The 22502-nt window shown below is 45.0% G+C and overlaps 1 protein-coding gene and 1 pseudogene across 5 annotated transcripts in view; one reads left to right on the top strand and one right to left on the bottom strand.

The window, feature by feature from the left end:
• YIPF1 (Yip1 domain family member 1) overlaps positions 1-19720 on the top strand; it is a 38501-nt gene extending 18781 nt beyond the window's left edge. For 2 of the 4 annotated variants that reach the window (XR_004030101.1, XR_004030102.1), the window contains 5 exons: positions 3380-3546; positions 3881-4063; positions 10066-10163; positions 15167-15217; positions 19184-19720. Coding sequence is in view for 2 of the 4 variants with exons in the window: in XM_030812998.1 (XP_030668858.1) it covers positions 3380-3546; positions 3881-4063; positions 10066-10155 (440 nt within the window). In the remaining 2 variants the exon portion in view is untranslated. The remainder of the gene's footprint in view (positions 1-3379; positions 3547-3880; positions 4064-10065; positions 10164-15166; positions 15218-19183) is intronic. The other 2 variants (XM_030812998.1, XM_030812999.1) reach the window with 1 other exon arrangement.
• On the bottom strand, positions 15953-16851 carry LOC100586751 (annotated as a pseudogene). The gene has a single exon (XR_122427.4). The product of XR_122427.4 is annotated as a 60S ribosomal protein L6 pseudogene (transcript).
• Positions 19721-22502: the final 2782 nt, after the last annotated feature.

The raw sequence follows: 22502 nt of genomic DNA, 5'->3' as shown, positions 1-22502 counted from the left end.
TAGCTGGGGTCATCTGCAGTTGCCAATCACGAAGCACCTAGAGCTATGTGGAAAATTCATAACTTACTCCAAACTGGTGCCTATTCTGTTAGCAACTTTGTTGAAGAGAAATCTGGGCTGGACATGCTTGCTCATGCCTGTAATCCCAGCACTTTGGGAGGCCAAGGTGGGTGGATCACAAGGTCAGGAGTTCGAGACCAGTCTGACCAACATGGTGAAACCCGTCTCTACTAAAAATAAAAAATTATTCAGGCATGGTGGCGCACGCCTGTAATCAGGAGGCTGAGGCAGGAGAATTGGTTGAACCCGGGAGGTGGAGGTTAGAGTGAGCCGAGATCACGCCACTGCACTCCAGCCTGGGCAACAGAGAGAGACTCTGTCTCAAAAAAAAAAAAGGTGGGGGGGTGGAGAAAGAAGTCTGCAAATGATCAAAGCCTGAAAGGGAAAATGCAGAAATGAATGTGTCCTAGGGATGGGCTTGTGAATGACATTCTTGTTTTAAAACGTCCTTTCTTGTGTCAGTATTGGGTATTTAGAAGAAAAAACAAAACAGCTTTTAGAGACTTGCAGATGACAGCTGCCCCCAAATGAGGAAGTTTGGCTTTATCGGAGATTGGCCTGTACCACTTTCTCAGTTCCCTGGCTCCCTCCCTGCCTGCTCTTCTGTTGAGAGGCTGTAAGTAGCCTGGATAAGAGCACCAGTTCTGGAACTAGACCGCTAGCTTCAGTTCCAGCTCCACCACTCACTAGCTTCTACTCTGTTGGGCAAGCTATTTTATGTCTTAGCCTCAGATTCTTCATTGGTGAAATGGAAATAATAATATTTATCTTACAGGACTATTGTAAGAATAAAGAGTTAATATATATAAAAAGCTTAGAAGAGTGGTTTGTACCAAAAAGAGTTCAATAAACATTAACTATTACTACACACACACACACACACACACACAAATATGTACACATATATTCAATCCCATTATTTATCCAGTAACCTTGATTTGAGTTTAACGCAATAAATGTTAACCATGAGATAGAAACCCTGCCTTCAACTAGTTCACTGTATGTGCATAGAAAGATATGTATTTGCCTCTGTGTGTGTGTGTGTGTGTGTGTGTGTGTGTGTGTGAGAGAGAGAGAGAGAGAGAGAGAGAGAGAGAGAATGTATCCATGTATCCTTCCTTCTTTTCTTCCCCTTTACCTTCCATGCCCACTTTCCCTTCTTGTCCATCATGGAGTCAGACTTGGATTCAATCCCAACTCTATCAAATAACCTTGATTTGAGTTTAACTCAGTAAATATTAACCATGAGATATAGATCCTGCCTTCAAGTAGTTCAGTGGTTAGAAAGCTGGTAAATGACTATTGCTGTAAACAGTACATATTAACCTCTATATCAGAGATAAGTGTAGGTATATTGACATGGAAGAAGGAGTGACCCACTTTGCCTGGGGATCTGGAAACTCAGGAGAGTCTTTATCTGTTCTTATCGTCTTTGGCTGGGCATCCCAGTGTCAGGAAGTGATGTGATATATATACTGGTAAAGTAGTCATTGGCCCTATCAATAAACATTTTTCCATTTTATGTAAAAAGTATGAGTCACATCTGAGATGAGATCCTGCTTCTACCAACTTGTTAATTATGTGACCTTGACCAAACAACTTAGCTTCTCTGACCCCTTTTCCTCATCTCTAAAATGACAATATAGATTGTATGAAATAAATGTAGCTGCATATTAGTTAACAATATAAAAACTAATTCTTGATTGAGCATTTATTATTGATCACTCTTCTACTTAGAACAGTTCTTTTTTTTTTTTTTTTTTTTTTTTTTTTTTTTTGAGACAGAGTCTTGCTCTGTCACCCAGGCTGGAGTGCAGTGGCGCGATCTCGGCTCACTGCAAGCTCCGCCTCCAGGGTTCACGCCATTCTCCTGCCTCAGCCTCTCCGAGTAGCTAGGACTACAGGGGCCCGCCACCACGCCCGGCTAATTTTTTGTATTTTTGGTAGAGACGGGGTTTCACCGTGGTCTCGATCTCCTGACCTCATTATCCGCCCGCCTCGGCCTCCCAAAGTGCTGGGATTACAAGCGTGAGCCACCGCGCCCGGCCTACTTAGAACAGTTCTTACCTGCTTTTATTCATTTAATTCTCCTATTAATCTTAGAAGGTAGTATATTATTTCTCTTCCCATTTTATAGGTTAAATGGGACCTAACTGAGACAGGAAGGTTAAGTAACTTACCCCCAAGAGTTTCTTTTCCTAAGACTAGAACCCATGGAGTCTGCATACAGAGTCTGTGCTCTTGACCATTATTCCACATTGCCTCTCAATAAAGCACTGAGTGTAATACCTGATACCCAGTAGTTGATCAATAAGTGACAGCTATAGCCATGGGAGTAATTCCCTCCTCTTCCCTTAGTTATCCAACAAAAAGGCAGTATATCAGCAGAATTACATTTGGCCTAACGAGGCAATTCCCAGTGTGAAAAAACTGTTCTGGGAGCTAAAACATGTTTTGGACATTCATGTCTTAACCAGAGTCTGACTATAATTGTTAGGGGTGCCTTTGTTCTTGCCAAGATGCATTAAGTGAATTACCTACTGATTTTCATGTAGAAAGGGCTGGCGCCGTGGCTTACCTATAACTTTATGACCCTCCACTCCAGAAGAGGGAAAGGGAATCCTCCAGGGCGTGCTGCTACTAGAGGAAGAGGAGAGAGGTACAGGGGTATGCTGAACGTTGCTGTTCTGAGGAGCCACTCAATAGCATTTTTGCCCCAGTGGCAGAATTACTTATTTAAGGAAGAAAGTAAAACTGGAGAATATTTCAGGCAGTTAATCGGTGAGCTGCATCTCCCAATTTCAGAGACAGAGGAACTCTAGAGAGCATGCAGAGCAAGTTAATCTCTACCCAAGGCATTTTAATACATTTGCTAAAGAAGTCAGTGTCTGCTCTTGTTATACCGAGGAAGAGAACGTGTTCTTCCAAAGGGATAGTTGGTTTTTATTTGATTGAAATATCTACCATATATGAACATTTGCAGTGTGGCCCTCTGAAGTATTTCAGTTGCATAGTTCAGTTGTTTAATAATATCAGTTGTTAGTTATTAAATGAACTATAAAAACCATATGAGAGACTGTTGATCCTCACCACAAAGACGAATGGTAAAGATTCATTAATTCAACAAACATTTCTAAAGTGCCTACTGTGTGTTAGGTGCTGTGCCAAGCTCAGGGATTACAGACCAGTAAGACATGATTCCATGGTCCACGGAAGTCAGTTGACATGTTAGTATTTAAATACACTAAGGTGTTGGAAGTGCTCTGATAGTCTACTAAAGGCATGATGGAGATTGAAACTCGTGTCCTGTCATCCTCAGTGTCCATAGCAGCCACCATCATCTATGCCTATGCCTGGCTGGTTCCTCTCGCACTCTGGGGTTTCCTCATGTGGAGAAACAGCAAAGTTATGAACATCGTCTCCTATTCGTTTCTGGAGATTGTGTGTGTCTATGGATATTCCCTCTTCATTTATATCCCCACCGCAGTAAGTACCACGCTCAGGGAGTAGATTCTGGGTGACACTCTGTTCTTGGTAGAAACTTCAACCAAGAATTTGACCCACCATCATGATTCCCAGCGCAATACCCACGTGCTCCTGAAAAAATCTCCTCTGAAGTTAGAAGTTCAGCATGAAAGGGGTCTGGGGAGCCTAGTGCCTCAGTCCACATGCTGGTGGTGTTCCTCCAGCCTGTACTGAAAAACCAGAGTGGCAGCGGGGGCCCAGCTGCTGATTGGCTCAGGGCCTTTTGTAAACATATGTGCCTGGAATGAACAAATGCCTCCCAAGAACTCCCCGCTCCTCCTTTTCTCTTCTTCAGATACTGTGGATTATCCCCCAGAAAGCTGTTCGTTGGATTCTAGTCGTGATTGCCCTGGGCATCTCAGGATCTGTCTTGGCAATGACGTTTTGGCCAGCTGTTCGTGAGGATAACCGACGCGTTGCATTGGCCACAGTTGTGACAATTGTGTTGCTCCATATGCTGCTTTCTGTGGGCTGCTTGGTATGGATTCTTTTGGTGTGTTTTGTATCCAAATGCTAAAAGACCTCAAACTGTTAGACACTACAGTTCTTTTAAAATTGACTCCATGGGCTGGGCACGTTGGCTCACGCCCATAATCCCAATAGTTTGGGAGGCCCAAGTGGGCGGATCTCTTGAGCTCAGGAGCTCAAGACCAGCCTGGGCAGCATGGTGAAACCCCATCTCTACTAAAAATACAAAAATTAGCTGGGCATCGTGGCTTAAGTGATCCTCCCACCTCAGCCTCCCAAGTAGCTGGTACCTGGGAGGCTGAGGTGGGAGGATCGCTTGAGCCCAGGAGGTGGAGGTTGCAATGAGCTGAGATCATACCACTGTACTCCGGCCTGGGTGACCGAGGGAGACCCTGTCTCAAAAGAAAAAAAAAAAAATTGATTCTATGAAATAAAATTTCATTTTAAGTAGACTCACCTACACGGGAAGTGGTAAAATTATGAGAATTTGGCTTTAGTCTTTGGTTTTGCCTAATTTCAGTAATCTGATGAGAATTTGGGGTCTGACCAGAGGAAATAGGGGTGGATGAGTGTCTATATACATTTGTTCCTCAGTGTTGGGGTTGTGGGGGCGTGGTTGGTTCCAGGACCCTCTATGGATACCAAAGCATGGATGCTCAAGTCCCCTACATAAAAATGGTGTACACACATCCTCCTATGTGCTTTACATCATTTCCAGATTACTCATAATACCTAGTGCAATGTAAATGCTATGTAAATAGTTATTATACTGTATTTTAAAATGTGTATTATTTTTATTGTCATATTGGTTTTTTTAACTTATATATTTTTAAAGAATATTTTTCATCGTGGTTGGTTGAGCCTGAGGATGCTGAGCCTGTGGATGTGGAGGGCTGACTATATAGAGTTAGGGAGCTGGGGTGGGGGATTCTGTGTTTGGATGCCTTTGCTGATTTTCTGCACATACCTAGAAAGATTTTTGAAATTTAAAGTTTTATTTAAAGGTAGAAAGTTTAAAGTTTAAAGGTAGAAATTAGAAGTTTTAAATTTGAAGGTAGAAAGCTTGAAAATGAAGTCAGATATGGGAAAGTGGAGTTACTTTTAAGGTGAACAACATTTAAAATAGTGTTTGAGTTCATATGTAGGTGTCTTTTTAGGGAGAGCATGTGCTTTTGTGTCAGATGAGCCCAGATTGAAGACCAGCTCTGTCACTCATTGGCTGTGTGAACTTGGAGATGTTATTGTCCCTCTCCGAATCTTAATTTCTTAGTCTGTGACATGGGTATATTTCCTGCCACAAGATTGTTCTGAGAGTCAAATAAAATGATATCTATAAAGCACTTAACATGGAACTTGTCCTATAAGTGCCCATAAATTAGGTCCCTTTCCTTTGATCCTAGGGAGACATGGTTTTGTGTCTTCTGTACACATTGTGCACAAAATTTGCTGTCCACGGCCTTAACAAGCCCTGTTGCAGGTTTTGAAAAAAGAATCAGAGTCCAAGAATGTTAAGGGCCCTAATAAAGGAAAGGACATGGCCATGGGAAGGTGTCTTAATCCACATGGCACGTTTCCAGACCCTTGGTCCGGTTTTGCAATTTTAGGAGTAAATGTTTCTTTGGCATCGTTTGATCTTTAACATTTTTGTGTAGATAACCATGTCTCATTAAATGCATTAATCTGATTAGAATTTCATTAGATTAATGAAATCCCAATGCTTTATCATTAAACAAGTTTCATAAAAAGTGCCAAGCTGTGAAACACAAACCTAGTTTGCATGCACTTTACATGTGCGTAAGCTTTAAACCCTCAAGGCAGGCCTGTTGGTTTGACTCATGCAGAATGACACTATTAATTTCTGGCACTTGGAATCTCTGAGTTGATCCCTTAAAATGCTGCCGTGACTCTTCTGGGACTTTTCTGTCCTTTTCATTGTGACCAACTCTCACTGGCATCTCTCGTCCCTCACTGGCATCTCCCGTCTCTCTTCTGAAGTTCTTCCCTTCACGTACCTGGCTGAGAAGTTGGTGAGGAGAAGGAGGCAGGAGAGGGGGCATTGCCTTTCTCATTTCTCTAAGGAATAGGAGCAGGGCAGGTTGAGCAGTGAAGCAGGGAGCTATTATGGTTATTATTAAGAACCCATTTCAGGCCAGGCTTGATGGCTCTCGCCTATAATCCCAGTACTTTGGGAGGAAGTTGCAGGCAGATGGCTTGAGCTCAGGAGTTCGAGACCAGCCTGGGCAACATGGTTAAACCCTGTCTTTACCAAAAATTTAAAAAAATCAGCCAGGTACGGTGGCACGTGCTTGTAGTCTCAGCTACCAGGGAGGCTGAGGTGTGAGAATCGCTTGAGCCTAGGAGGTAGAGGTTGCAGGGAACTGAGATTGTGCCACTGCACTCCAGCCTGAGTGACAGAGCGAGACTTCATCTCAAAAAAACAGAAAAAGAACCCATTTCATCCAGTACCTCTGGCAGGACCTTTTACCTCCTGTGCCTATTGTTCCCTTTCGGAGCAGATGGCACTGAAACCAGGATTTACCTGCCCATCTCGCTGCTCAGGAACTTTCTGAAAGAGAGCCTAATTCAGAAGCAGGGAGTGCCCTGGACTGAGAGATGCCCAGCGCTGCAAACCCAGGCAAGAGACTTGCTTCTCAGAACCTTGGTTTCCTCATCTGTGAAAGGAATTGTTGTTTTCTTGGGGTTTTGTGAGATGCTGTGAGCTGGCTGTGAAAGCGCTCCATATACTCTGAAGTGTTCCTCAGATGCAAAGTCATTAAAGGAGCCTGTGTCATCAGACACTGCCAGGGCCAGTATGCTGCTTATTCCTCCATAGTACCCAAGTCAGAGTGGTCCAGGGTCCCACAGCTGGTACCCGGGCCAAAGCTGAAGTCTCCCGCTCTTAACGACAATGCCCTTTCTCGATGCCTCTCACTGGCATCTTCTCATGTCTCCTGAACTTTTTACCCATTACACACTTGGATGAGAAAGCAGTGGAGATGAGGAGACAGAAGAGGCTGTTCAGTCTGTAAGGGACTCAGAAGAGCAGGATGGGTTGGACTGTGGAGCAGGGAGGTCCTTGTGGGGTGCAGGGCCTCTTCCTGGAGAGGAAGGCAGTTTTCTCCTTCTGGAGGAAGGGAACCATCCCGTGGTCAGGTGTCTAGCCAGGGGCCCATCATGCCTCAGTTTCGTTCTCCACAGTGACCAGCCCCTCCTTTTTCTTATGGAGGCATTGTGCGCTGCAGAAGGGCTGAGCCAGAAGTTAGGAAACTTGGGTTCCAGTCCTAGCTCCACTATCACCTGCTTGGGTGATTTCCCTTCTCTGGACTCCTGCCTCCTCACTTAGAAACAGGGGCCGATCGTGCATGCCATGGCAACATCTTTACGTTGCAAGGATTGAATGATATATGCAGCATGGAAAATACGACGAGTCATGTAAATGGAAGACATTATTATTAGGGCAGAGAGAGGAACTGGCAGGGGAGTTATTTGAGCTGAGGGGCACCGGCTGAACCAGACAGCTTGGCTTTCTCACTCTCCCCTGGGGAACACGGATTGGTGTTTTTGCCTTAGTGCAGTGAAGCATATAACAGCCCCACACCTGCCAGGGGCCCCTTGGTGATTGCACATGTAAATGATGTCTAAGTTATACCAGAACACACCTGGCAGGGATGACTAAGGAAGCATCTAGAGGCTGCACCCTTGGTGTATGTTTGGAGATGTACAAGCCTAAGTTTGAGGTGGTTACTGCTGGCTTTTACAGGGAGCTGTGCCCTACCCCTACTCACAGAGAGCCTGCTGATTCAGCTTTGAGGTCTCCACGGTGCCTAGATCTGGACTGGACATAGACTAGGCGCCAAATTGCAGGAAGTCTTGGAGAATTAGAAGAGCACAGAGTATGGAGATGGACTTGACTGGATTGAAATCCTAGCTCAGACACATAGTTGTCTAGCCTTGGGAAAATCTCCATTTCTTTGAGCCTCAGCTTTCTCATCTTTAAAAGGGATAAAATGGCCTGTTACAGCATTTTTGAGCAGATTAATGATCAATTATATGTCTGGTGCACAGTAGGCATTCCCCAAATGATGGCTGTGATTGTTATTAAGCATTTGTGGAATTAATGAATCACAGAATTCAAGATTGTTCAAGGAATGGCCCTAAGAGATCATCTTTTCTTTTTGAGTCACAGTTTCCCTCTGTCACCCAGGCTGGAGTGCAGCAGTGTGATCTAGGCTAACTGCAACTTTTGCCTCCTGGGCTCAAGCAATTCTTGTCCCTCAGCCTCCTGAGTAGCTGGTATGACAGGCATGTGCCACGACGCCTGGCTGATTTTTGTATTTTTAGTAGAGGTAGGGTTTCACCATGTTGGCCGGGCTGGTCTTGAACTCCTAGCCTCAAATGATCCACCTGCCTTGGCCTCCCAAAGTGCTGAGATTACAGGTGTGAGCCACCACACCCAGCTGAGATCTTATTTACTTTTCTTCCCTCCCTCCCTTCCTTCCTTCCCTGCCTGCCTTCTCTCTCTCTCTCTTTCTCTCTCTCCCTCTCACTCTCTTTCCCTCTCTCTCCACCACACCCAATCTCTCTCTCTCTTGAGCTACCACACCCAGCCCCAAGATCATCTTTTCTAATCCTTAAATTTTATAGATCAGAAAGTTGAGGCCAAAGCAGGTGGAGCGACTTGTCCAAAGTCACAGCGTGAGCTAATAGCAGAGCCAGGTGTAGAAGCCGGGCCTCTTTGCTCATCCTGTCTTACAAGGGCATCCTGCAGTATCCTGGAAGGAAGCCTTTGTTCCTGCATCCTGGGAGCTTGTGGCACAGTGCACCTGCGGGAGAACTGGAGGAGCCCAGCACTAGCACTGCGGCCCCATCCCCCACTTAAGTTAGGGACTCTTCTTTCCTTGCCCCAGAAAACAGCTGCTGGAAGGGTTCCTAGGGAGGAAGCCTCTTAAAAGTAACAGAGTTGCTCTGGGAATGGGGCAAACTAGAGGGAGTCTGCAGAGAAAGGCATCATCTGGAAACTTTTTTCAGAAAGAGTTAACGTGGAATAGCAACAGGTAGGGGAGAGCTCCAACATGTTGTGTTGGTGCCCCCTCCTGGCTGATAGAGAGCAGAGCTGGTGAAAATGGTTGTTGGCTTTCTAACAGTGTACCTTCCTAAGGGCACTGACCCCAAGGGGGTGTCATGAACATTCAGTGGGCCTTGATGTAGTAACAGATTCACCTTTCCTTTGAACAACCAGTATTCAAGGGTAGTGAGATTGGTATTTTCCTGGGCTCAAGTTAGGCTTCGCTCAAGTTAGGCTTCTCTAAACCTTATGTCTTCCCTCCTCTACCTCCTTCTGACTTTTGACAGTTAAATTGTAGATGGTGAGTGGAAGCACTTAGCAAACCTTTCGTTTCCCAGCTGAAGAATTTTTAGGGAAAGCATGCCTAGCACTCTCTTTTGAAGGTATTTACAGAAAGCCAACTAACTAGTTTAGCAGCAAGCTAATGTAGTTCAGTTCATTAGGTATTGATTGGCTACATACTGTGCCAGCCCCTGTGCAGTGGTGCTGGTGACACGAAGATGAAGAAGGATACAGCCTTTGCCCTGGAGGAAAGACTGTATAATGTAGTGATTAAGAGCTTGTGCTTTGGAGTCAGACCGACCTAGCTTTGAGTTCTGGCTTCACCACTCATTAGCCGTGTTCACCTGATCAAATGACAGTCTCTCTGAGCCTTAGTTTCTTTATCTGTCTAATGAGGATAATCCTAACAACCTCATAGGGTTATTAAGAGTAAGTCATGTAATATAGTAAGTGCTCAATACACGATAGCTAAATTTTTAAAAGTACGCACAATTTAGTGAGACAAACGTAAACAGAGATGGTTGTAGTTTAGTGTGAGGATAAATATGGTAGGAAGAACTTAGGGGCCGTGGGAGTCCAAAAGTACTATTAGCATGGCGTCTAAAAAAACACTTACCCGGACCATTGTCTTTTTAACTCCCTCCTGGGTCTTTTTTTCCCCACAGGCATACTTTTTTGATGCACCAGAGATGGACTATCTCCCAACAATTATAGCTACTCCAAACCAAACAGTTGCTGCAGCCAAGTCCAGCTAATGAGGAAAGTAAGAGATTCTATTTTTATTTTGCTGTGTTGTGCCATAAAATATGGGCAGGTGTATCAATTCTGTTACTGTTAGCTTTAAGCACAGAGGGCCAGACCCTTTTATCCTTCTGCACAGTTCAGTGTGGATTTGTGCATGTGCATGTCTGTGTTTCTGTGTTCCTCTTATTGAAGCCCTCTGTTTTGAAATCCACATGATACTGGCTTTATAGAGTTGGATAACATGAGCTCTTAGGTTCTTCTGTAAGAGGAGCTCCTGCCTTTGGTCCCAGCAGAGGGGACTCTCTTCTCCCGGAACCATTTCCTAGAACACGATGTGGGTTTATTCCATTTGATAACAATCCTGGTGTTTTTTTTCTTTTTTCTTTTTCTTTATTTCTTTTTTTCTTTTTGAGACAGAGTTTCGCTCTTGTTGCCCAGGCTGGAGTGCAATGGCATGATCTCAGCTCACTGCAGCCTCCATCTCCTCGGTTCAAGCGATTCTCCTGCCTCAGCCTCCTGAGTAGCTGCGATTACAGGTGTGTGCCACTACTGCCTGGCTAATTTTTGTATTTTTATTGGAGGTGGGGTTTCACCATATTGGCCAGGCTGGTCTTGAACTCCTGACCTCAGGTGATCCACCTGCCTCGGCCACCCAAAGTGCTGGGATTACAGGCGTGAGCCATCGTGCCCGGCCATTTATCTGGTCATATAATTTGTCTGGTGATCCCATTACACTTTGTATTAAGTATCACTCTCATGGTGCTTGAAACACTAATGGCTGACTAATCATGTGTCCATCTGCCTATTCATTCATTTGGTCAGCTATTTATTCATTCATTTGTCCACTGTATACTACAGTGTCTCCCCAGTTAGACTCAGCTCCACAAGAACAAGGAATGGTGTTACTCTGTATCTTCATTGCCTACCACATAACCTCGTATACATAGGGCACTCAGTAAATGTTTGTGGCATGAATAAATGAAGCTACACTCTGCACACGATCTTGCTGCAGGCCAAGAACCTTTACTTTGCTTTGTAATCACAGACTGTCCTTTCTGCCCAAGCTGCTCTCTCCCAGAGGCATGAGATATGTGCAAAAACCAGGGGCTTAGAATTAAATAAAATTACAATTAAATCCCAGGCCAGCTATGGTGGCTCACGCCTGTAATCCCAACACTCTGGGAGGCCAAGGCAGGCAGATCACTTGAGCTCAAGAGTTTGAGATCAACCTGGGCAATGTAGCAAAACCCCGTTTCTACAAACAATACAAAAAATTAGCTTGGCATGGTGGCATGCTCCTGTATTCCCAGCTCGTTGGGAGGCTGGGGTTGGAGGATCACTTGAGCCTGGGAGATGGAGGTTAAAGTGAGCTGTGATTGCACCACTGCACTCTAGCCTGGATGATAGAGGGAGAACCTGTCTCCAATAATAATAATGATAAATCCCAGCCCTACCAGGTACTAGCAATGTGCCTTGGGTAAGGGGCTTACTCTCTTTGAGCCTCAGCTAACTTGTCTTTAAAATAAAAATGACACAACCTATATAACATTGTAGTGAAGGTTGGAGATTATTTTTATAAAAGCTCCTGGCACACAGTTAAGGTGTTCAGCAATAAATCAAAGCTACTGCCACTCTCAGAGTGCGTCAGTAGTTTATGTTCGGTGGCTCCCCCAACTTTACCTTGATCCTTTTTTCCTTTTTGTAAAACAAATGGGGATTTTCCCTCTTAGTTGAGGAATCCAGATTGTAGGCCCTGTAGGTTGACTAGATATGACTGGTCAAATGCTTTCCAGTTCCTTAATGGTAAGACAGTCACCCTGACCAGCAGAATGACTGGGAACTGTTGGAAAATGTCATAGTCTACCACTTTCGCCTCTTCTTCTCTTCTCATGGGTATGTGATGTTAGAATCAAAGAAGGTCAGAGCCCTTGGAGACATTAAATAGCATGGGCTTCCCTCCTCATTTTACAACAAGGAAGCTGAGGCCGAGAGAGGACAGTGCCTTACCCAAGGCCACCCCAGAGTTCTGGGGCAAACTAACATGTGTCTATCACATTCCATTTGACAAAACACTTTATTTATTTATTTATTTATTTTGAGATGGAGTCTCGCTCTGTCGCCCAGGCTGGAGTGCAGTGGCGCAATCTTGGCCCTCTGCAACCTCTGCCTCCCGGGTTCAAGAGATTCTCCTGCCTCAGCCTCCCAAGTAGTTGGGATTACAGGCACCCGTCACCATGCCTGGCTAACGTTTTGTATTTTTAGTAGAGACAGGGTTTCACTATGTTAGCCAGGCTGGTCTCAAACTCCTGACCTTGTGATCTGCCCACCTCGGCCTCCCAACGTGCTGGGATTACAGGTGTGAGCCACCGCGCCCAGCCTGACAAAACATTTCCTAGTTTATTCTCTCATTGGCCACTCTTACCTGCCCTATTGACCACATTGTATGTATAGATGAGAAGACTGGGCTTAGTAAATCTGGGTTGACTAAGATCACCTACCTCTTAGAAGCAGAGCTGGGACTCATATCTAAGTCTTGGGAAGCCAATGTTTGAGGTTTTTCACTTTCCCATTTTTTAGACAAATGTTCTTTTTACCACTAAAACGTGCAGGTTCTTACGGCTAGCCTTTGGCTGTTTGATGGAGCCTTCCTCTGCGGGTCTAGAGGTGTTTAGTAGCAGTCTCCACACTCCTTTGATTGCATGTCTTATCAGCTGAGAGTTTGCGTGCTGTATTAATTATCTATTGCTGCCCAGTGGCATTACCACAATACACATTCTCACAGTTTCTGTGGGGCAGGACTCTGGGGATAGCTTAGCTTGCTCCTCTATTTCAGATTCTCTCTTAAGGCTGCAGTCAAAACATTGGCCAGGGCTGGTGTCTCACCTGAAATCTAGACTGGGAAAAGATCTGCTTCCCAACTCACAAGGTTGTTGGCAGGATTCAATTCCTGTGGCTTCGTAGAATGAGGGCCTTCTTGCTAATGGTCATTTGGAGACCACCCTCAGTTCCTTGACACGTGGGCCCCTCTGTATGATCACTCACTTCATCAAAGCCATAAAGGGAGAGAGAGGCAATCGAGTCTAATAGTGAGATGGAAGTTGCTGTCCTATATAATGTAAACATAGGAGAGATGGTCATCATCTTTGCCATCTTCTATTGACTCGAAGCAAAGTCACAGTTCTTGCCTACCTTCTAGGGGAGGGAATTTCACAAGGGCATGAATGCCTGGAGACAGGCAGGGATCACTGGAGGCCATTTTAGATTCTCAGTCACAAGCACAAACTAGTGATACGTGTATATTTGAAGTATTTGCATATACTGTTGTCAATCCATAGAAGAACTATTAAAGCTTTAAATGCCATAGCCAAGTTGTCAGTTTAGCATTACCGGGCCAAGAAGGGAGGGACTCAGTTGGAGTTGGCCTGGAGGGAAGCTTCAGAGAGGGGCTCTTGTTTGAACTGGGTCATGAAGGTTGAGCACAGTCAGTTAGCTGTTCTGGAAAAAGTAGTCTGCTTCCCATGGCTTTTGGGAAGATGAAGACCTAGGCTATACAGGGGAACATGATAACACGATGTGGACTCACATCACTGAGAACGAGACAATTCGAGCCCAGCTGGAGAGGGACAGAGGTAGAGAACACAGTGGCAACAGTTTCCTGGGTCTCTCTTTTGGCCCAAAGTACCTGCCATCGCCATGTTGAGGGTCTCTCTCAACCTGCCCCTGAGCTAGGACTTAAGTTACTTCATTTCATTTTGGTTGTAAAGGCCTTCAGAGAGTCAGAGCAGCATCTGAGAAGAGCCTGCCCCTCAGGGCCCTTGAAGACTTAGCAGACCTGTACACAGATTTGACGCCCCTGCGCTTTGCTCAGATCTGTAAACTTGGCTGTTAGTGCCTCCATTTGGGTGTGAAGTCTCCAAATGAGGTAGCAATGAACAGCTTCTTTGCAGCCTCCCTGGCAGAAGCATCAGTTGCTTTGCTGTTAGAGAGGCTGTCCAGAGCCCTGAATGCTGCTGATTTACGAGCTGGCTGTGCCTTCTACTGTCATCTCTGGACTCCCAACTTTCACTGAAAAATAAAGGCTTCTAATTTCACCAGTAACCTACCTTCCCCATGTAAATCTGTATATTGGAAAACAGCCTAGAGCACATTCCCAGAAGAGCACTGGAAGGCTTAGCTTAGAACACATTCCAGGGAGAACCCCTTCTCTCCCTGGAACCTCAGGATCATAAGGGAGCTTCCAGTTACAGTCATGCATTGCTTAATGATGGGATACATTCTGAGACATGCGTCATTAGGCAGTTTCATCATTCTGCAAATGTCATAGAATATACTTAAACAAACCTAGATGGTATAGCTTACAACACACTTATGTGGGATAGCCTATTGCTCCTGGGCTACAAACCTGTGTGGCATGTTACTATACTGGATACAGTAGGCAGATGTAACACAATCGTAAGTATTTGTGTACCTAAGCATAGAAAAGGTACAGTAAAAATATGGTGTGATCTCATGGGACCACCATTGTATACGTGGTCTGTTGTCAACTGAAACATCATTATGCAGTGTGGGACTATACTTGTAATCAGCATGCTACCCCTACATAAGTTATTGAAATAATATGAAGAATATCTGGCTTCCATCCTTCCTTCTTCATTAACTTTTCACCTGAGGGCAGTGCTATGTCTTCTCTGAGCCAAGACCCTGGTAGAGCCTGGAAACTGTACCTGGGAAGCCCTGCTTTGGCTTGAGGGCTTGAGACCGCATCCAGATTGGGGCGAGCTTTCCAGGGGCAGTGACAGGTGGGGCTGTCCAGAGGGGGGCCATCAGCAGATAATCATATCACAGTGTGATCAGGGCTTTAATTAATGATGCAGAGAGGGCTTCTGGAGAGTCCTTTGTCATTAAATCCTCCTGACTGGATACACAGGGTTTGTATGCAGTTATCCTTTCACTCGCTCACGTTGTCAAGAGTGTTCATTTCACAAGCCTTGTCTACTTGGCAATTTCCCGTTTATTTTTCAGGACTCACTTGAGATACCCTCTCCTTGCTGAAGTTTTTCTTGACTTCTCCAGGTAGTATTACTTATTTTCTTTTCTGTGCTCTTCTGTAGCTCTCGTATGTTCTTCTATTATGGCAGTTTGCTTATTCACTGTAACTTCAGAGACTGAGAGTTCCTTGAAGGCAGAGCTTTATTTACCAATATAGCTCCCTAGAACCCAGCAGACACTTGGAGAAAGCTTCATTTGAACAAGTTGTTAGGCCAGTCACATAGCATCAAAACTTTCCTGGATTTATGTGGCAGGTTACTTGGGAAATCTTTACTTGTTCATTCATTGAAGTTCTACTCTGTGCTGGTGAACAACGGAGATCAGCCCTTACCCTCCCAGATTCTATACTCCAGTTTTACATCTCATGTGCCACACAGACTAGAAGGCCCTTTTACATTAAAGAGAGAATCGTGATTATGGGAACTTCTGACTGGAACATCCCAGATCAGACAGTGGTGACATTGGAAGGTTTGGCTGCAGGGCTGAGGCAAGGAAAGGAATAGAGGATGCCCATGCGATAGTGCAGCCACCCAAGATGGGCCAAAAGTGGTCAAGAGTCAGGTCTTAGGCCAAGAGGTGGTAGAGGCAGTCTTCAAGAGGTAAGGAAGTGCTGGCTGATGGTGACGTTGGGGACCAACTTTGGCACAAAGGGCAACAGCATCTTACTTTTCTCCCTCTGGCCTAAGTGCCAAGAATTCCCAACCTCTTCGCTTCTGGCCACCCATTAAAAGTTGGCAGAAGAGAAGGAATTTTTTTTTTTTTTTTTGTAGTCAGCTGTTTAATTAGGTTCTTAAGATATTTAGAACACCAATTTGTGAGGATAAATTCCATTTGTCAGGGCAAACACGATCGCAGGTAGCCCTGGAGCTGAGGAATAGCTTTGATTTTTGGTAAAATTTGTGAGTCCACAGCTTTCTGATCAATCTTGCGCTGCTCCGTAATCTCGAAGATCTCACCTTCCTGGTGTCTGGGCTTCCGCAGCTTCTTCTTCTTGAAGTAAGCATCAGTAAGATGTTTTGGGATTTTTACATTGCTGATATTGATTTTGGTTGAGGTGGCAATGACAAATTTCTGGTGTGTTTTTTGTAGAGGAACTCGATTGAGGACCAGAGGTCCAGTTACAAGTAACAAGCCACTAGCCAGCTGCTTCAGGAAAACCACCCTCTTGCCCTTGTGGTGTCCAGTGAGGATGATGAGAATGGTCCTGGGGGTGGTGCTGGCTCGCAGTTTTCTCACGTGCTGACTGAAGGGTTTTTTGCCGTGGCTCAACAGCTTTCGAGGCACATCTTCAGTAGGATAATATCTAGGCATTTTGCGAAGTTTAACCACCCGGGTACCACCGTTCTTGTCACCACCAACTGGTTTTGTAACAGTTGCAAGAACCTTCTCCTTCTTTTTCTTTTCAACCTTGGATTTAGCGGCTGAGTACTTCCTCTTGTACATGGCCTTTCTAGAATACATGGCAGATCGGGAATACCTGCCAATTCCTCTGACAAGGACAGGGTTGCGGCTGCAATGGGGCTTCCCCTTCATGGGCTTTTTAGCCTTGAGGTTACCCTTTTTCACCTTGCCACCAGCATCAGCCTTCTTGGCTTCGGGTTTCTTCTCTTTAGTATCTGGCTTCTCAACTTTTTCACCCGCCATCTTGCAAGATGGGAAAGAGCAAGGAATTTTTTTTTCCTTTTTTTTCAGATAGAGTCTCACTCTGTTGCCCAAGCTGGAGGACAGTGGTGCAATCTCGGCTCATTACAACCTCCATCTCCCGGGTTCAAGTGATTCTCATGCCTCAGCCTCCCGAGTAGCTGGGATTACAGGAATGCATCATCATGCCTGGCTAATTTTTCTGTATTTTTGGTAGAGATGGGGTTTTGCCATGTTGGCCAAGCTGGCCTCTAACTCCTGGCCTCAAGTGATCTGCCCACCTCAGCCTCCCAAAGTGCTGGGATTACAGGCATGAGTCACCATGCCTGCCTGAGAAGGGAATTTTCTAGTCTTCATATTCTTCCCTAGTCTTGACATTAATTTGGAACAGACAGCTAGAAAGAGGAGAGAAAAACAGAGTATATATTTATGAATATAAAATCTCGAGTGCTTGCTCTGTGGGCCCGTTTGTCCCTACCTTTATTTAGCGTTTCAGAACCCAAGTTCATGGTTACTAAAAGGCTGATCAGAGCTTTAGGTTGTTTCATGCCAGCAAATTGCAGCATCTGGCCTTCTCCAGCCACTTTTCACAGATATTTTGTTGGCAATGTTTCTCTTTTCTTGAGCCAGTAGACTTGGGCAGTTAGCCCTTGCCTTAGCCTCACCTTCGTGGTATCATCAAACGCTGACATCTCAATGTGGTATTGCCCTGTTGATGTCTCCAGGAAGGCCTAGCTCATTCTCCCAAGTGGAAGGCTATGCATTAGGAACTTATTCTCCACCATATGCCTTAGTCTCCCCTGGATTTAACTCTATCTCCAGCCCCTCTTTCCAAGTTTCCCTCTCTTGAAAATCCCCAGGTAGGTATACCAACAATTGCCTGAAATTCATTATATTCTAAGCTATACTCACCCCCCACTACAACCAGATCCTCCTCATATTTTCCTGTCTCAGGGAATGGCACCATCATTTATATTGTCCCTGACTGCAGAGTAGGTTAGATTCTTTATTACACCCTCGCCTGGCAAGTTAATATTATAATTAAATAAATAATATTTTCTGTATTTGTTTGCCCTGTTGCTTCTCTTGGTAGACTGGTTCCTTGACAGTTGGGACCATGTCTGTCTTGTTCATCACTGTACCCAGTACCTGGCACATGGGTCCTCAATATTTGTTGGATTAATTAAGAAATCCATCCTGTCACCCAAGATAGAAACCTCAGCATCAAGGTAGATTGTAGATTCCCCCCACTCACCTTCCACATAGTATTAGTCAGCAAGACTTGTCTTTTCTATCTCTGAAGTATTTTTCGTCTCTGTCCTTTCGTTACCATAGCCAGTGTTCAGGACCGATCATTTCATATTTGAACTGTAGCAGTAACATGGCTTTCTCCTTTTCTTCTTTTCTTTTTCTCCTTCCAATTCATCCTATAGCCACAGGGGTCTTTGAAAATTTATAATTCTGACCACGCCTTTGACTATGTCACTTCCCTACTTAGAAACTTTTTTTTTGGCCCCCTATTGCCCAAAGAACAAAATTGAAACCCCCTGCATTGCCACAATCTATCCCTGATGTATTTGTCCTGCCTCATATCCTGCCATTATCTCCTGTATAACCTTACATTTCAACTACCATGGTTTTCCAGGTCCCAGATCTTTAAGTCCCTCCATATCCACTCTTATCTTTTCTCCTCTAGTGCTTAACACAGTGCTGTCATGGAGAAGAGAAAGAGAGAAGGATGGGCGAAGGTAGCTTTGGGATCTGGCTTGGAAAGCGTCACTGGGTTTCCAAGGAAATAGAAGAAAACTTTTTAAAGCATCATCTTTCTTCCAACACTAAGTTCTACTTTGAGCATCAAAATCAGACTCAAGGCCCAAGATTTGGGGAATTGGTGGCAGCAGACTGCTCTGGTGTTGGGAGTTATATCTCTCTTTTTTTTTTTTTTTTTTTTTTTTTTTTGAGACGGAGTCTTTCTCCGTCCCCCAGGCTGGAGTGCAGTGGCGCGATCTCGGCTCACTGCAAGCTCCGCCTCCCAGGTTCACGCCATTCTCCTGCCTCAGCCTCCCGAGTAGCTGGGACTACAGGCGCCCGCTAACACGCCCGGCTAATTTTTTGTATTTTTAGTAGAGACGGGGTTTCACCGTGTTAGCCAGGATGGTCTCGATCTCCTGACCTCGTGATCTGCCTGCCTTGGCCTCCCAGAGTGCTGGGATTACAGGCATGAGCCACCGCGCCTGGCCAGGGGAGTTATATCTCTAAACATACATGAATATCCTTTTCTACAATGTATCTGTTTCCTGTTGTGGGGGGAGGTGCTTTGTCTTGAAAGTTTCCCGTTTTGTTTTTCAGTTCTCTTTTGTTTTTGGAGCATGGTTCTTTGGGAAGTGGCATCCACTGCAGGAAAGCAGAATGAGCAGAGCCAGCAGAACTGATAGAGTGGCACAAACTCCCAGTGTCTGGATGGTGCCACACTGGCGCCTAATCACCCGTTTAACAAGCAGAAATTAAATGTTGCTCAGCACATGTGTCTTTCAGCTCTTCGTTTTCACCCATGGATGATCATTGCGAGCACGCGCTGATGGGACTGAAATGCCGGGGAATAGGTTAGGCATGCTCAGTGCCGTCCCTTTGCCACCACAGTCAAATGACATGCTTCACTGTGGTACCTTAATACCCGAAACAGAACCATGCAAAATTCTGATGTCCTCTCTCTGAATTATGTACAGACTACCTGGGGGATCCTCTTCTCTCCAGATGTTAGCCATCCTGAAGTAGCCGAACAGTAGAAACTTTGGTGGGGATTAACCGGGAGCTTGAAAATTTGCCTTTGGTAACCTGATACTGGACAGCTGAACCGAATGGCTGTAAAATAAATACCTCACATGATGTCTGTGTCTGCATTTTGTGACTTTGACCTCAAGTTTTTCCTTGATGGTTTGTCTGTACTGGAGGCTGCTGGGAATCTGATTGAATGTATTCGGTGTTACGGTGTGTGGGTTAAAATGGGACATCTGAATGTTTCTTCCTATAAGAATGGAATATCAGTTTTAAAGAACACATTCGGCGAGAAGTTGTGGCTCACACCTGTAATCCCAGCACTTTGGGAGGTTAAGGTGGGTGGATTGCTTGAGCCCAAGAGTTGAGACCAGCCTGGGCAACGTAGTGAAACCCAGTCTCTACAAAAAAGAACTACAAAAAATTAGCTGGGTGTAGTTGCGCATGCCTGTAGTCCAGCTACTCGAGAGGCTGAGGTGGGAGGTTTGCCAAGGTGATGTTAAGTATCCTCGAGAGGCTGAGCCTGGAGGTTGAGGCTGCAGTCACTCCAGCCTAGGTGACAAAGTGAGACCTTTTCTTAAAAAAAAAAACAAAATTCATTTACATCCCATTTTGACAAATTTCAGAAAATTCTCTTAGGGCACTTGGAGTACCTGGCACTTTGACTTCCTGGCTAGTGTGCATTAAAGAGAGAAACCAGTGACACCACAAAGAGCTTTAACATACTTTTTGTTCAAAATGCATATGATCTGGGAGGCTGAGCTTCTGATGGTCAGGATTGCTGATCCCCTACTGTTTCTCTTGTCCTCTGTATTAGTCTGTTTTCATGCTGCTGATAAAGACATACCCAACACTGGGAAGAAAAAGAGGTTTAATTGGACTTACAGTTCCACATGGCTGGGGAGGCCTCAGAATCATGGAGGGAGGTGAAAGGCACTTCTTACATGGTGGTGGCAAGAGATAATGAGGAGGATGCAAAAGCGGAAATCCCTGATAAAACCATCAGCTCTTATTCACTACCATGAGAAGAGTATGGGGGAAACCACCCCCATGATTCAAATTATCTCCCACCAGGTCCCTACTACAACATGTGGAAATTATGGGAGTACAATTCAAGACGAGATTTGGGTGGGGACACAGAGCCAAACCGTATCATCCTCTTCCAGACAGAATTCCCTATGTATTTCTGAGATAGCTACAAAGACACATTTGGACTTAAAAGGTTGACCATGCAGGTAAAGGAAGACACACAAATCAGGCTACAATGAGCTTAACATCACCTTGGCAAACCCATCAGATGCTGAATATCCCTCCATTAATTAACCAACGAATATATTCTGAGCACCTACTATGTGCTGGGTACTATTGTAGGTACTGAGGCTAGAACAGTGAACAAAACAGACAAGCTCCCTGTTCTCCTGGATCTTACAGTCCAGTGATCACTGCTCAGTGGCTGCCGGCATCCGGCTTTCTCCAGGCAGCGTTTCCTCCCTCAATGGCCTGTCTGTCAGAAGTGCCTCTGCAGCCATCACTGGGTGGTCTTTGCTGTGCCTCTGGGCCTCACAGAACAAGTCTGAGCCTTATTCCCTTCAGATATTTGAAGGCAGCTGTTTTGAGTCCCTTGAGTCTTCCAAGTATTTTTTTTTTTTTTTTTTGTCTTGCTCTACCTCCCAGGCTGGAGTGCAGTGGAGCCATCATGGTCCACTGCAGCCTCAAACCCCTGGCTCAAGGGATCCTCCCACCTCAGCTTCTCAAGTTGCTAGTACTACAAGCTACTAAGTACTTTTAAGTTGGTATCACTGGTAAATTTTTCCAAAAATATGTTTAGAGATTCTATAATAAAGTGGCCAGGATTTAATTTTTAAGTAAGGATTTTAGACATAGCCAGCATTGTCAGCACCACTATCTTTATAGAAGAAAGGACATTATAATATCAAATAATCTGGAAGGGCATAATCTTAGCACTAAAAACTTGATAAGTTTAGCTCTATGAAAAACTGACTGTTAATTTTTTCTCACCTAGCCAAGACCAGTGAAAGTTTCATGAACTAACCAGCACCACCATTTGGGAGCCACTGCTCTTGGGACCTTCATGCAGCTCTTATGAATTACATTCAGCTATAAAAGAACCCTGAGAAGCAGTAGCTTAAATAAATTTGCCGTTTTGTCTTTCCTATGTAAATAGAAATTTAGAGGTAGTCTGAGGTTAGCATGGCTGCTCCATGATGCCATCTCTTTTTATTTTTCTTCTGCCCAGCAGTCCTTAGCATGAATTTGTCATCTACTCCCAAGATGCCTGTGTTACCTCCAGCAAAGGGTAGGTGGTGTGGAGTGTGGCTCCAGGCCAAAAGGCTGTGCCTGATCTTTCAGGCCTGACAAAGGCCTTACCCAGCAGGCCTCTTGGGAAAAGCTGCCTGTCCACACCAGACTGGGTGCCCAGCGAGTGCCGTGTGTCTCTGAAGGGACTACAGTCAAGGACACTCTTACGCATATCTGCGTTTCATGCCCAGCCTCCTCCATTTGGAGGCCTCCTAGCCATAGCCTTTTTCAGGTGCCTCTGCAGAGACCAATTTATCTATGGGGGACCGGGGAACTTGAAAATATTTTTTTCACTTCCAAGGCTCAGTACTTTTCTACTCCTAACCCTTCCCCCTCTTCCTCTTCTCAGCCCCCAGGCCTGTGAAATGGCAGGAGCCTTTTGTTTAGGGATCAGTTGGCAGTGAGACCATCCCCACATTTGCACTGATCCACTTGACCCTTGCCTGGCACTGGTTCATGGTGGGAAATGGAACATTAGGGGAGCCAGCGCTTTCTCCTGGTTAGCCTGTTGCTTGTACCATCACAGTAAGTGATGAAAGGCTTGCTCTTACTTCATTTTCACTTGTCTTAACTG

This window comes from Nomascus leucogenys, chromosome 5 (genome assembly GCF_006542625.1).
Source record: "Nomascus leucogenys isolate Asia chromosome 5, Asia_NLE_v1, whole genome shotgun sequence".
Taxonomy (NCBI): Eukaryota; Metazoa; Chordata; class Mammalia; order Primates; family Hylobatidae; genus Nomascus; species Nomascus leucogenys.
Note: the sequence above shows the minus strand (reverse complement) of the source record. Positions and strands in the feature narration are given on the sequence as shown.